General features: G+C 39.2%; 1 protein-coding gene across 1 annotated transcript; it reads right to left on the reverse strand.

The window, feature by feature from the left end:
* Positions 1-10902: 10902 nt before the first annotated feature.
* LOC141633037 (uncharacterized) lies at positions 10903-11860 on the reverse strand. The gene is made up of 2 exons (XM_074445534.1): positions 11689-11860; positions 10903-11459 (listed from the first exon to the last, which is right to left on the reverse strand). Exons 1-2 carry the CDS (start codon positions 11858-11860, stop codon positions 10903-10905), a joined length of 729 nt encoding a protein of 242 aa, XP_074301635.1.
* Between the last annotated feature and the right edge of the window lie 1751 nt (positions 11861-13611).

The following is a 13611-nucleotide window of genomic DNA, read 5'->3' on the forward strand; positions in this document are numbered from 1 at the left end:
GGCGGTGTACTTTAAAAACTACAAGTACTGTTGTCCACCCAAACCTACATCACAAGTTATATGATCACAGTAAGAGCTTCTTTTAAGTTAAAGAACCTAAGTATAGTATGAAGTCTAGACATGCACTTAGTAAAATTCATGCTATAAATGATAACATGAAATTGAAGGAAATCGCAACTCACAAAGTTTGAACACATGGCATGTTCACAAGCTAAAAATTTTATTACGTTTGTCAAGTGCATAAGTACACTTAATATTATAAGACATGGAGTAGCAATATGGTATTGACTACTCGGGTGTGATAATCACATTTATTGTTTGAGTTATCGTTAACTCATCTTGTACTTTGTTACATCCAAATGGGTTGTTGAGATAATATTGAACCCCATTAAAGTGAACTGGATTAACATAGTATTCGCACCTGGTTGCTTATATGAGGTGACATCTCGAAGTAACTGGAGTGTGATGCTATTGATGGCAAGTTCAAGTGCCATAGAGTCATAAGAGATGACTAGTCGAGCACATAGACAGACTGTAAGGGACACTTTGTTTGGCTAATGACCGCTTGTAGAGTTCTGGAAATTTTTATAGCCTGGTCATGGCGAGAGCTATTATGGTATTCTTATGAGTCTATTTTTCGACTAAAGGTTGTTCGCCTAAGATGTCACAGTTTCAGAGTGACTTTGATTTATATTCTGCAACCTTCGTAATTGGGGTCTAATGGGCATGTTCTGGGTCATGATGATGCTACTAAAAGGGAAGATTGCAATAGGAATTGTCCATCCCCGTCAGGGTTATCTTATATCTCAAGGCCACTCGAGGAGTAATGAACTAGAAATGCGTGGCCACGCTCGGAAGGCATCTATGGTAGATGATTCCGGTCAAACAGTTTTTCTCCAGATTGAGGAAACCACTCATGATATGATCAAATGCAACTACGACCTGCAAGACACCTTGCATTGAGTGAGAGATAGTAATAGGACAAGAGAATTAGTGACGCACACTTGTCGCGGACAAGTGGGAGATTGTTGGAGTATGTGTCCTCGACAATAATGCGATCACATGTTTAAATCTCATATAAAGAATACTAAAGGGAATGTAACATTTTATTGTCAACTGATCCACATTAATCGGTAATGATTGGTCACTAGAGTTTGACATTACTGTCCTATGACGGTGGTGATCAGTTGATCCCTTAAGGTCATACCTTTAGGGAAACATTCTTAATTGATTAATTAATTAATTGTATGACGATACAAGTTAATTAATTCCTTAAAATTGAACAAATGATTTTGTGAGTAATAATACGTATCTTATTGTAATTCGATTAAATAAGATTCGTTCTAAGTAATTAAATTATTTTATTACTTAAGGTTTATTTATTGTTTATGAAACAATTAAAATAAAGAATGAATTGTTTATTATAAATACAAGTAGTTGTGATTTATAATTTTATGACCCATTTTAAGTAATTGTAATTATGAATTACTAGTTAATTTTTGTATGTGATTTATTTTGTTAATATAATGATTTTTAATTTGTTAAAAATGCATTATTTAATTAACATGTCTAGTAACATGTCCAATATGTCACATTACACAAAATTGACATTTGACAAAGTTAAAATGGATCCATATTATCCATGTGTGCTGTGAAAATGAAAGGGAAGGGGTTTATTGTGCCTTAATTATTTAATTAGTGGGAAGCATCATCATTACCTACTAATTATAGGCTTTCATGCATATACTCTTGTGAAGAGCAACTAGCAAAAGCATTGGGCACTCTTCCCATACATGTGTAATTTCCGGCCACCCCTAGTGAATTGGGAGAGTTTTTCTCTTCTAATTCACATAATTCATTTTACATAAGATATAGACTTTGAGGTTAACTTATCTCTCTAATTTTTAGTTGTGAACATACTGGAAAAATCTCACATATCTCTAATATTATTTCTCCATTACTAGAAGTAGTAATCTTATAATATTAGTAATAATTTAAGGAAACTTATACTAATTCTAGTAACAAATTAGTATTTGTATTAAGAGTGTCTCCTTGGTACAAATCTGTATGGAGTAAATCTTGAAATTAGATCTAGGGTTTTTGGGGCATTTGGATTATTCTTTAAGAAAACTAATTTGGTAGGAGACCAAATTAGTATAAACCACTCGGCCCTCTTTGTAAGAATAATCGTTTTTCTTCTTACTTTATAATTTTTGTTTTGCATGAGTAAGTTCCTTTTAGTTTATGACTTAACTAATAAACACTTAGTTATTAGAGGTGTCTAATAAGAGACTAATGAATCTTTCAAGAGTATCCTGTCATTAGAGACTGGATTATGTGTTGGCAGAAGAGCCAACGGTCTTCTTACGACACCTGCAGGAGGAGTGTCAACGCCGTGCAGCTTGACAGTGTAAGCATTCTTCTTGCTCTTGATCTTTTACTTGTCTTTTGAAACTATAGTGATCATAGGAATGACCTCCTGGCATCCTTTTTAGTGGGTGCCGCGACCTTCGGAGGACCACACTGGCGCTCCAGCTTTCATAGCCGACGTTCTTCATCCTAGGACGATTAGGCTTCTTCTGGCGAAGCCCATGGGACCTGTGTGGTACGTGGGTGAGCGGTTGGCTCGGCGGTGCCTCCGAGACGCTTTTGTGGTTCCCATCGATCCTCCACGGATGATGTTTAGGAAGCCTTCAGAGGCTGAGAGGACGACTGACCTCGCAGGAGCGCGTGGTGACACTCTCTTTCTTCTCGAGCTTGAGTACTCTGAGTTTGTACGGGGACGTCCGACATACTGGCCGATCGTGGTAACTGTATCTCTTTTTAAATATTCGAAACTCGAAATGACATATTTGAATATGACTTGAAAGTGATAATCGTATCTTGGCAGAAGATCGAGGTGGCGGGCGTCGAGCCCCCAACTTTTCCTGAGACACTCGAGTACCCTGGGCCAGCTGGCACGACAGTGTTGATGGAGATCCCGTCTTTCACTGAGGCGGTGACAGAGGCTGGACTCGACGAGTGGCAGCATGTCGTGAGGAGGGTAAGCCCCCAGTTTAGGCTTGTACCCTTTTTCTATCTTTTTCAAATAATTGTGTAAGAACACTGTTTTTATACTCGTTTTGAAATATAGGTGACACCGTCGAGGCACGCGGAGATGTGGTGGATGGCCAACCGGCTACCAGCGACGGCCATGGAGGCCCTTTCGAGTGGCCCGCGTCGGCAGGTATGAACCTCCCCTTTTCTCTTTCTTGATATGTATGAACATTTGAAGCATTTTCGGAACATTCCCTCTCTTGCTTGTCATTTATGAATTTTCTTCCTTTTAGAGGGAGCGTGAGCTGGAGTGCGAGCTCGAGGAGTCGCGTGAGGAGACGGCTCGCTTGTCGAGTGATCTAGAGGTTCTATATGCTGACGTTGCCATCCTTGAGGTGATGGTGGCCAAGTTGACGGGTCACTTAGCTGATCATCCGACTAGTCTTGTATTTGGTACATTTTACGCTTTTGGACATGAGCCCGAATTTTGTTGTAAATATAAATGTTTTTGTTGTATATATGGTATGGCCTTCGAGCCATTTCTTGATGCTGGGTGTGAAATGTGCTGGTACCTGCAGGTTAGCTTGGAAACAGGTTTGGCATTTTGACGGTTTACGCTGTCATGCTGCCGAAATTCATATAGAAAAAGCAAGCATAGCACGAAATTTTGATTTCAAATAGAAAAAATGCAACTTGATCAAGTCGAAAAAAGAATAAAAAGATAAAAAGTGCCCCATTTAGTGAGCAAAACGAAACGACTCGACGCACGACGGATAATACGAGTGCTTCCCCCTAAAAAAAAGAAAAAGAAACGCAAATAATTTTGAAAGATTTGAGACTAGGAAATAATGGAAATGATTCCCCAAAATAAGAAAGAATAAAAAATGGATAAGTTTGCATTTTGACGAAATGTGAAATGTCGACATCGTCTCGAAAAGCAAACCCGCATTGAAGTAAGATTCCATAACAAATTTGGAATAAGTGAGGAAATAAGAATTTCCGTAAAAAATAAATACGTATCCCAATAAGAATAGGAAAGTTCAAGCCAACCGAATTTAGGAAAGATCCTTCGCGGAAATTGCAGAAAATTGAGCTGGGGAAGAGGCGCAACAAGAGCTGAGATTCTTCTAAATGGCGCAGCAGTTGCTGCGTTTTCTCCCTAGGTGTTCTCTTCCTGAACGATTTTTGGAAAGGTCGAATACTATAAATAGAGGCCTCGGTTAGCTTCTATTCTCACAATTCTTCCTTCTATTACTCCGTAAATCTTCAAATATAATATTTCTCTAAAAAAAAAATCTTTCACAAAAAAATGGATGCTTTCGAATCCCGACTCAAGGAATGGGCCTATGAGCTTTCAAGCGTGGAAAAGTATGATATGGGTATTATCGGATCCATTATGAGTTTTAAACAGGTGAAGGCGGTAAGACCCTTTCTAGATGCTTGTCTTGCATATTGGAACCCGGAGTATCATGTTTTCGCCTTTCCTAGAGGTGAAATATGTTCTTTTCCCGAAGAATTTGTAGCAATTGTAGGATGGGATACCGAAAGTCTCCTGGTGTTGCCATGTAGATCTGAAGGGTATAAGAATAAGTTTAGGGATCTTCTTGGGGTAACCAAAGCTGAAGATGACCGTCTTATAACTTCCAAAGGTGTCCGGATTTTCGACTTTATTGACCGTTTCATAGACAGGGAAGACCCTTCTATTTCTTATGCTGCGAGGCGCAGAGCCTTTGGATTTTGGCTTCTTCATTGTTTTATCTTGAAGGGTCATGTTGACGCGGAGATGAGAGTTGACCCGCGGTTTTTAGATGTCATCGAGCAAATGGAGCTGCGCAAGAGCCCAGCTTGTCTGGTGTTGGAAGAGATTATCTTGGGTTGGATGGTCGGAAGTCCAATCGTGCGCTCCCGTATCTTGGAAGTCTTATCATTTTACAGGTAAAATGCTCCTGTTTATTCTCTTTTTTGTTTGTTTTCCTTTTCGATAATGGAGACATTAACACTCATGACCTTTCTTGCAGATTTGGTTGATGGAAAGGCTGCGATTAATCAAGCCCCTAGTTGATATGTCTGTATTTCGATCACGATCGATCGTGATGAGGACGAGGTTGTATATGGTTGATTTAACTCGAGTTTGCAACTACTAGGAGAAAAAACTAAAGAATGAAGGAGGTCCGCTGATTAGATGGATTATCCCTTGGTGGAATCTTAGGGCATTGACAGGAGTATCATCCCTTGTTCCCATTCGATCCATTCGTGTCCTAGGATTGGAGTTCATGGTTCATATCTTCCCGGAGAGGCTAATGAGGCAAGTTGGTATGAAGCAGAAGATCCCGAAGCTTGGCACTATTCCACAAGTGGCTTTGGCACATATGTCTAAGACTTGCCGTGAGTGAGCTTTGCGTTGGACTCAAATTAAAGGAACATGTGGTTTATTCCTATCCCGTTTAGTTCACTGTGGGTGTCAGACTCTTATTTGCAGTGGGTCAAGGCTAGCACCTTGGAAGAGCACGAAAAGTTGAGGAAGCATGAGCATATTGAATACAAGATCCGCGAGGTGGCGAAGGAGAATCAGAAGTACTTGACTGCAGAAGAGGAAACCAAAGAATGCTCCTGTTGAGAAGGTGATTGTGGATCAAAATGGGAAGACTAGACCGCGAGAAAGACCGTTGGTGATTACGCAAGAGCGTCCCCCTGGAGGTCGAGACAAAAAGTATGATCAAAATGACAAAGGCAAATGGAAGATGGAAGAACAGGAATAGCCTTAGTCTTTAAATTATTTATTATTATTACTATTGTTTGTAATAAACGGCAGGATTTTTAGAATCCTAGTCTAACATTTTATTTCAGCATTTCATATATTATTTGGCGTATCAATAATAGATGAATTTATCGATTGCTTTCAGTTAGGAACCTAAAATTAGCTCCCTTTATTTATTCTTTCGAATTCCAAGTGCCAAAGAAAATGTTCTTCTATTTACATTTTGATCGGAAATTAATTGGGTTGTGTCCCATGAAGGATTGCCTAGGTATTCATTGAAAATGAAATCAAACCAGAACATAGTTCGAAAATAGAAAATGTAAAAGAATAAATGTTCAAAGCAAGAGCTTGTAATAAATGTAGGGAATAACCATGGTGCTTTACTTACTCTTAGAAAATGCAATTTAGATAGATGACACTGAGGATGAAAAACAAATAATGCCAAAATGCAAGAGCAAGGTGGAATGAATCTTTGGCCTTGGCCGTGTATTTGGTGTCGCAGAAGCGGCACGTGGGTCCCACGTGGCGCGTTTCTAGTCCTATTCTAAGGTAGTATCGTTTTTGTTAGTCTAGATTGGTCGGGTTTGAAAACTCATTTCCGTCTAAATCCGTTGATACCCCGTCGTTGTGAGTACCAAAGATAAAATTTATAATTCCTATTAAGACTAACCTAGGCTAGTGGTAACAGGGTCGAACCACAAGGAGGCAAATGTAAATTCTAGTTGATTTATATTCAGTCTAAGGTAACAATTGTGGGGGTTGAGTTGAGATGGTCTATAGCTAAGAACAAATAAAGATAATAAACTAAAAAGACGGTTTAACAGATAAAGAAAGGGGTACTAAGATGATCGGTTCATTATAGCTTCGGCGGCAAACAAACTAAGTCGATGCGAGTCAACACACGGGTGAGGCGGGAAATAAAGAGGTCCTCTCGGTCCACTCTTAACAAATAGCATCTTTCGATCTCGCTATAGGTCCCTAATATCACTAATACTAACTTTCGTTCTGAAAAGTGACTAATGGTCTAAACTATATCTATCTTTCGATCTTAGCACAGTTTAGTCGATTCAATTGATGGTCTAACAACTTTCCCTATCTTTCGATCTATTGGGTCAGTCATAAAAGGGTATCTAACTGGTCGCATGCATTCGATTCGTTAAATACAACAATTAAAATCAATTAAAACGAAATAGGCTCACGAGGTCAGTCGATCGACCGGGTAAGGTGGTCGATCGACCAACACGCGGGTTAAGGCCGTGTCTAATCTAATGCCGCCTATGCTACAATTCGCCTACATCCTAGCACAAATTATTTAGCTACTCATGCTAAGGGTGAAAACAATAACATTGACGATGAAACTAGCTACTGAATTCATGCTTAAAACGGTAAAGGAAGCAATTAACATAAACAATGAAATTGGTTGCGGGAAACTAGCTAGCAATTCTAAACTATTGATAAAATAAAGATGAACTAAAATTAGGGCAGAAGAATACCGATTTGCAGAGGAAAGATTAGTTATTAAGAACCGAAAATCCAATGCTCAACAATCCCAAACCCTAACTATCTATCAAGAACCTTATGCGGAAACTTAATGAAAATTTCTGAATAGAACTTAGGTTTTAAAACTGAATGAAAACTGAATGAAAAACTTGATATTCTCAGTTATGTTATATAGAAAGTAACGTAGCAATTATTCCAAAACCTAAACTTAACGGGCTTCAAGTTCCTCGGTCTTTTAATTCACGTCTGGAACAGCATTGTGGTCGATCGACTGATCATGGTGGTTGATCGACTGGTCCTCAGTGGACAGTAGCTTCTGGAACCCGAACATTGGTCGATCGACTGAGGGTGATAGTCGATCGACTACTTGAGCTGCTACTTGACTTCTTAAAACTCGTGGACTTGTCTTTTGGGCCCTGAATTGCGCACCAAGCTCGTTCCTCGGGTGAATACTTCACGTCAAATGCAATGTAGGATACTTGGGGACGGATTTAGCTCGATTTCCGCTGGATTCTTCACATTTCTGCAATAATGTACAAAATACGGAAGTAGACGGAAATAGGGAGAAATGCAGCATAAACTACAAGAATGAGCTCTGAAATGCGTGTAAAATGGGATGAAAAACATCATATAAAAGACACGCATCATCCGTAATTCTAACCGCACCCTATGAGAGCATGGTTTTGACTAAATATGAACCGGCCCAATTAGGTTTGAATTTTCCCCTTGGGTCGATTGGTAGAAGAGCTCGAACAGATTTAAGCACTAGATATCCCTCCTTGACGTTTCGAGATTTAACTTTCTTGTTGAATGCTCTTCCAATTCGTGCTGATATGTTTGAACATTATGCAAGGCACGCAGTCTTCGTTCGTCAAAGAGGACGAGTTCTTAATATCTGTCTCTATTCCATTCCGCTTCCGAGATCTAGCTTTCGAGTAAAATCCGTAGAGATGGAATCTCTTTTTTTGGTGTAATGTAAGCTTTTATTGATGATCAAGAAAACATAAGGCATTGGAATACAATGTTGCGACTACTACTTTTACAAGAGATGAACTACTAAAAAATTACATATTCATATCCAACTGTAGTAGCCATCTACGATCTCTATTAGGCAAAATAGGACTAATCTTCTACATTATACGAGCCCTAATCATATTCTTCAAATCAGTAATCATCTTATCAGGTAGAGTAAGAACTAACTTTAGCCTGCAAGAATTCCTTTCCTGCCAAATGTAGTACCAGCAAGCCACATATGCCATTCTGCAAACAGATTTCTGAAGTTTGGAGCAACCAGCATGAGCTCCTTCAAGGCTCATATGTAGCCATTGCTCAATGCCACTAATAATCTGGGAGCTATATGTGCATAACATAAACAAATGTGAATGAGACTCCACATCCTGCTCACATAAGACACAACTATCCTGATCACAAATACCCATTTGCATTAGCTTCTCCCTGGTCTGCAATCCCTTCTACATAACTAACCAACCATTGAAGGAATGCTTAGGCACATTCCAAGAATCCCACACAGTTTTATACCATTGGACATAGAGCGTGGTCTCTGCAGCCAGTGATAACCATTCCCAATAGAATACCCTTTAGAATCAGGCATCAATTGTCCATTAACATAGCCTCCTCTCAAAGTATCCTTGACTCTTCAAATATTCCTCCAATTCCAATTGGAATCAGGAGGAGGTGTATAAGAATGCCATTCTGTACCTTTTAGATAAACATGATCAATCCAAAGGACCCAAAGCCTATCAGCCTTAGTATAAATCCAGTTGACCAGCTTCCCAACAGTTGCAATGTTCCACACCCCTGCTTCCTTTATACTCAAACCTCCCTCTTGCTTACTGCAGCAAACTTTATCCCAGGCTACAAGAGGAACTCTGTGATACTCACTGTCAGCACTCCATATATAGTTCCTGCAGATAGCTTCTATCCTTTTGATAACACTTTTAGGGATTAAAAAGAGAGAGGCCCAATAACTATGGAGAGTATTAAGTACAGAAGTAATGAGCACAAGTCTACCTGCATAGCTGAGTTTACTTGCACCAATACTCCTCACTCTAGTTACAATTCTTTCCAACAGGATGTTACAATCTTGCCTAGTCAATCTCCCTGGCTGAATTTGAATTCCCAAGTATTTAAAAGGCAGTATTCCTTCCTGGAAACCTGAAACGTGAGTAATTTCTTGTTTCCGTTCCTCAGAAACTCCATTGAAGACCACCTCAGATTTAGAGGCATTAACTTTTAAACCAGATGCAGCAGAGAAGGTAGACAAAGCTCTGAACACCAGAATAATGGATTTTGGATCACCCTTACAAAACATAAGGAGGTCATCAGCAAATAAGAGATGGGTAAGCTTCAAACTTTTACACAAAGGGTGATATCTGAAAAACTATTTATCAGTTGCAAATGCCATAATCCTTGATAAATATTCCATGCAAATACAAAAAAAGGAGAGGTGAGATAGGACCCCTTGCCTCAATCCTCTCTTCCTCTTGAAAAAACCAAACTGAGACCCATTCAAGCTAAGAGTATAAATAGGAGAGGTAATACAAACCATAATCAACTGTCTAAACTCCTCAGGGTAATTTAGAGCAATAAGCATGTGATCCACAAATGACCATTCAATAGAATCATAGGCCTTCTGTAGCTGCAACTTAAACATACACCTAGGGGAGGCCATCCCCCTATTATAGAGCCTAATTAAATCCTGACATATCAAAATGTTCTCAAGTATACACCTCCCTTTCACAAAAGATCCTTGGTTCTTACTAATGATATCTGATAAGATCAAGGCTAGTCTAGTGCACATAATTTTAGAAATAGCTTTGTAGAGAACATTACAACAGGATATTGGCCTAAAGTGCTTCACACTAGTTGGCCTATCCAGTTTAGGGATCAAGGTTATACTTGTAGCATTAATCTGAGCCAACATTTTGCCAGTATCAAAGAAATTCGCAACAGCACCACATATTTCATCTTCTAAAAAATCCCAAGAATCCCAATAGAACTGACTAGTGTATCCGTCAGGTCCAGGTGATTTCCCTTTTGGAATACTGAAAACTCTTTTTAACCTCATCTGCAGTGACAGGTTTAGACAAGAGTTCCCAGTGATTCTCTGTATAACAAGGACCCCTACCAACAACATGATTCTGTACTGCAATAACATCAGTGTGATTCCCCAATAGCCCCTGATAATACCTTAGAAAAGCACTTTGAATAGCATCTCCCTCAGTGCAAAACATACCATCCTGGTCTTCAATCTGAAACACTTTATTCATCATCAAGCTCTTCTTAATAGTACGATGAAAAAACGAAGTATTTAAATCTCATTCAATAGACCACTGCACTTTAGCATTCTGTGATAAGAAACTGTCTCTAGCAGCAATAAGTTCTTTCAAATTGTGAGCCAAATCCATTTCCTGTTGGAATAACTCAAGATTCCCAGGGTCACCCACCAACTCCTGCTGAATATATTCCAAGGCAATACTGGCAATGTTGGTAGTATTTTCAATATCAGAGAAGCAATGCTTATTTATAGCCTTAAGGACAGGCTTAAAAGCTTTCAACTTTTTAACCACATTAAACATTTTAGTGCCTTAATAAACATGATTCCAAACACCTTTAACACTGCCCTTAAAACAATCAGTTGTCCCCCACATATTAAAGTACTTAAAACTCTTTTTACCACCAATATCAAATCTTGTATCAACCAGTGTACAGGGAAAGTGATCAAGCAATCCCTCAGGGTGAAAATTAGCAATGTAATCCCCAAACAGTTCCATCCATTCCAAATTCCCCATAGCTCGATTAAGTCTACTATAAACTCTTTCAGTTGCCTCATGTTTATTAAACCAAGTAAATAAGGCACCAGTAGCTGTGATATCTTCCATAAAACATAAAGAGACACATTCTTGGAAATGTTCCATCTCAGCATCAGTTGTATGTCCTCCAAGTCTTTCCACAGGAGACAGAAAAGTATTAAAATCACCCAGCCAAAGCCAAGGATCAGAACAGTGATTAGCCACCCCCTTCAGGAAATTCCATAACTCAATTCTATCATGGAGATCATTAAAAGCATATATCATAGTGAGAAGGAATTTCTTCCCATCTGTCTTAGAATGAACCATCATATGAAGAAATTGAGCACCATAAGCTAAAAATTGAATATCAAAACACTGAGATCTCCAAAAAATCCAAATCCTACCTCCTTTGTGCCAACAACAGTTAGTAGTCACACTCCATCCATCACAAAGAGAAGTGTCTCTCTTGAGCAAAGTAATAGGTTTTAGTTTTGTTTCTAATAACCCAAAGAGACCAACTCCTTGATTGTGCATAAACCATTTGACCACTTTCTGCTTATTCAGGTCATTAAGACCCCTAACATTCCAGAAACCAATGATATGAATTGGTATTGATATAAGGAGGATCCTTCCCACTCTTCACTACCCCTCCTCCAGGAGTAGCTGTGCTCTTTAATGCATCCACAAAAGTATATTGACTTAATCTTCCAGACAATCTGACTCCAACCATTCCACCTTGTCTATTCAACCTCATGATATGTTTAGCAGGGGTAGATTTAACTAATGGAGTAGCTCTAACCTGGTCAAGTGGGGGGAATAAATGAGGTGTAAAAATAGGAGGAGACGATTCAACTGAAGGCTTAGGTCATAATTTGGTCATTTACTATCTTTAGTTTCTCATTTTGCATATTCTTTGAGGTTTTGTCCTCTTTGGTAGGAAAGAAGTGCTAACCTTGCATTTATGAGGCGGAATGGAGCTAAATTGATCATATCCAATGACCAAGCATCAAAGAGAAGACAACACTAGAAGGCCTAAGTAGATAATAAAGTGAAATGTGCAATGATGAAAGGATCCGTGCATCCTCGAAATGATCCTTGCGGATTGTTAAGGAGGAAAAGAAGAGAATCAGTCTGCCAAGGAATCTGAGTGGATCAGGCACGACCCGAGCGTCCTGCAGCACCAAGATCCGGGCATCTTCTGCCCAAGACGAGCGGATTGCAGTGCAAAGATCCGAGCGTCTTCCCCTAGGATCCGCTCGGAACACAAGTCAGAGAGCCCGTGCCACAGCACAGGACGGGCGGATCGTGGCAAGACTAGCACGGGAATCTGCTCATTTCCTTCGAGAGAAGCATTTCCTCAAATATTCTTAGGGACTTAATAGTCATTTAAGCCCTTAGTAACCCTAATCTTTGTACCTAATCTTTAGTATAAATACCCCTTTGTACTACCTAGATTAGCATGCTCTCTTAAGCAATTCTAATCCATCCTTAATCACATTGTAATTCTCTCAAATGATTCTTAATTTAGTTGTAATAAAATTCTCAATATTAATCACATCTTAATCTTTCTTTAATTTCTCTATTCTTCTTCCTTCATTTTGGGTAATTAGAAGATTATTTGGGTTTATTTGGAGGATTGACAACCTTCCATTAATCATCAAGTACTTCTATTATTCTTTGCTTTATTATTTGGAATCATCTTCATAGGTATAATTCTCTCTTAACCTTGTTTAATTATTGTTAATCACTTTTATTTATTCATCATGTTTTGCCTTGTTAGTGATGTGACCATAATTTGAGCATATTTAGCCCCCGAATTAGCCTTGTTCCCATGCTTTTTAGTGCATATTTGGGTCATTTATTATCTTTAGTCCTTTGTTTTGCATATTCTTTGAGGTTTTGATCCCTTGGTAGGAAAGGAGTGCAAACCTTGCATTTTCATGGCAAAATGGAGCTAAATTGTTTGAATTCAATGACCAAGCATCAAAGAGAAGACAAGACTAGAAGGCCTTTTTACATACTATAGTAGATGGGCAATGATGAGAAAAGATCCTTGCATCCACGAGGAAATCCTCAAGGATTGTATGAAGAGAAAGGAAGAAAAGAAGAAAGGAAGAAGCTGACAAAGAATCCGAGCGGATTGCCCACAGTCCGCCCTTCCAGAACAAGCAATCCGAGCGTCTTCTTCAGCTGGACGCTTGTCCAGAACCACCACAATCCGCCCGTCCACCCCAAGAATCCGCTCGTCCAAAAGACCCACAATCCGCCTGTCCCGTGCCCTGGACGCTCGGATTGTGTGACAGCTAATCCGTCTTCTACTTGTTCAATGAAGGATGCGTATATTTTTCAAAGACCGGCAAAAAGGAGACCGGAGTATCTCTTGAGACCGGCGATTCCTCAAGGACTTAATCATCATTTAAGCCCATAGTAAACCCTAATTTATGTACCTAATCCCTAATATAAATACCCCATTAGTCTAATTAGGTTATGATGTTCTTCTTAGCA

The sequence above is a fragment of the Silene latifolia genome, chromosome Y (genome assembly GCF_048544455.1).
Source record: "Silene latifolia isolate original U9 population chromosome Y, ASM4854445v1, whole genome shotgun sequence".
NCBI classification, from domain to species: Eukaryota; Viridiplantae; Streptophyta; class Magnoliopsida; order Caryophyllales; family Caryophyllaceae; genus Silene; species Silene latifolia.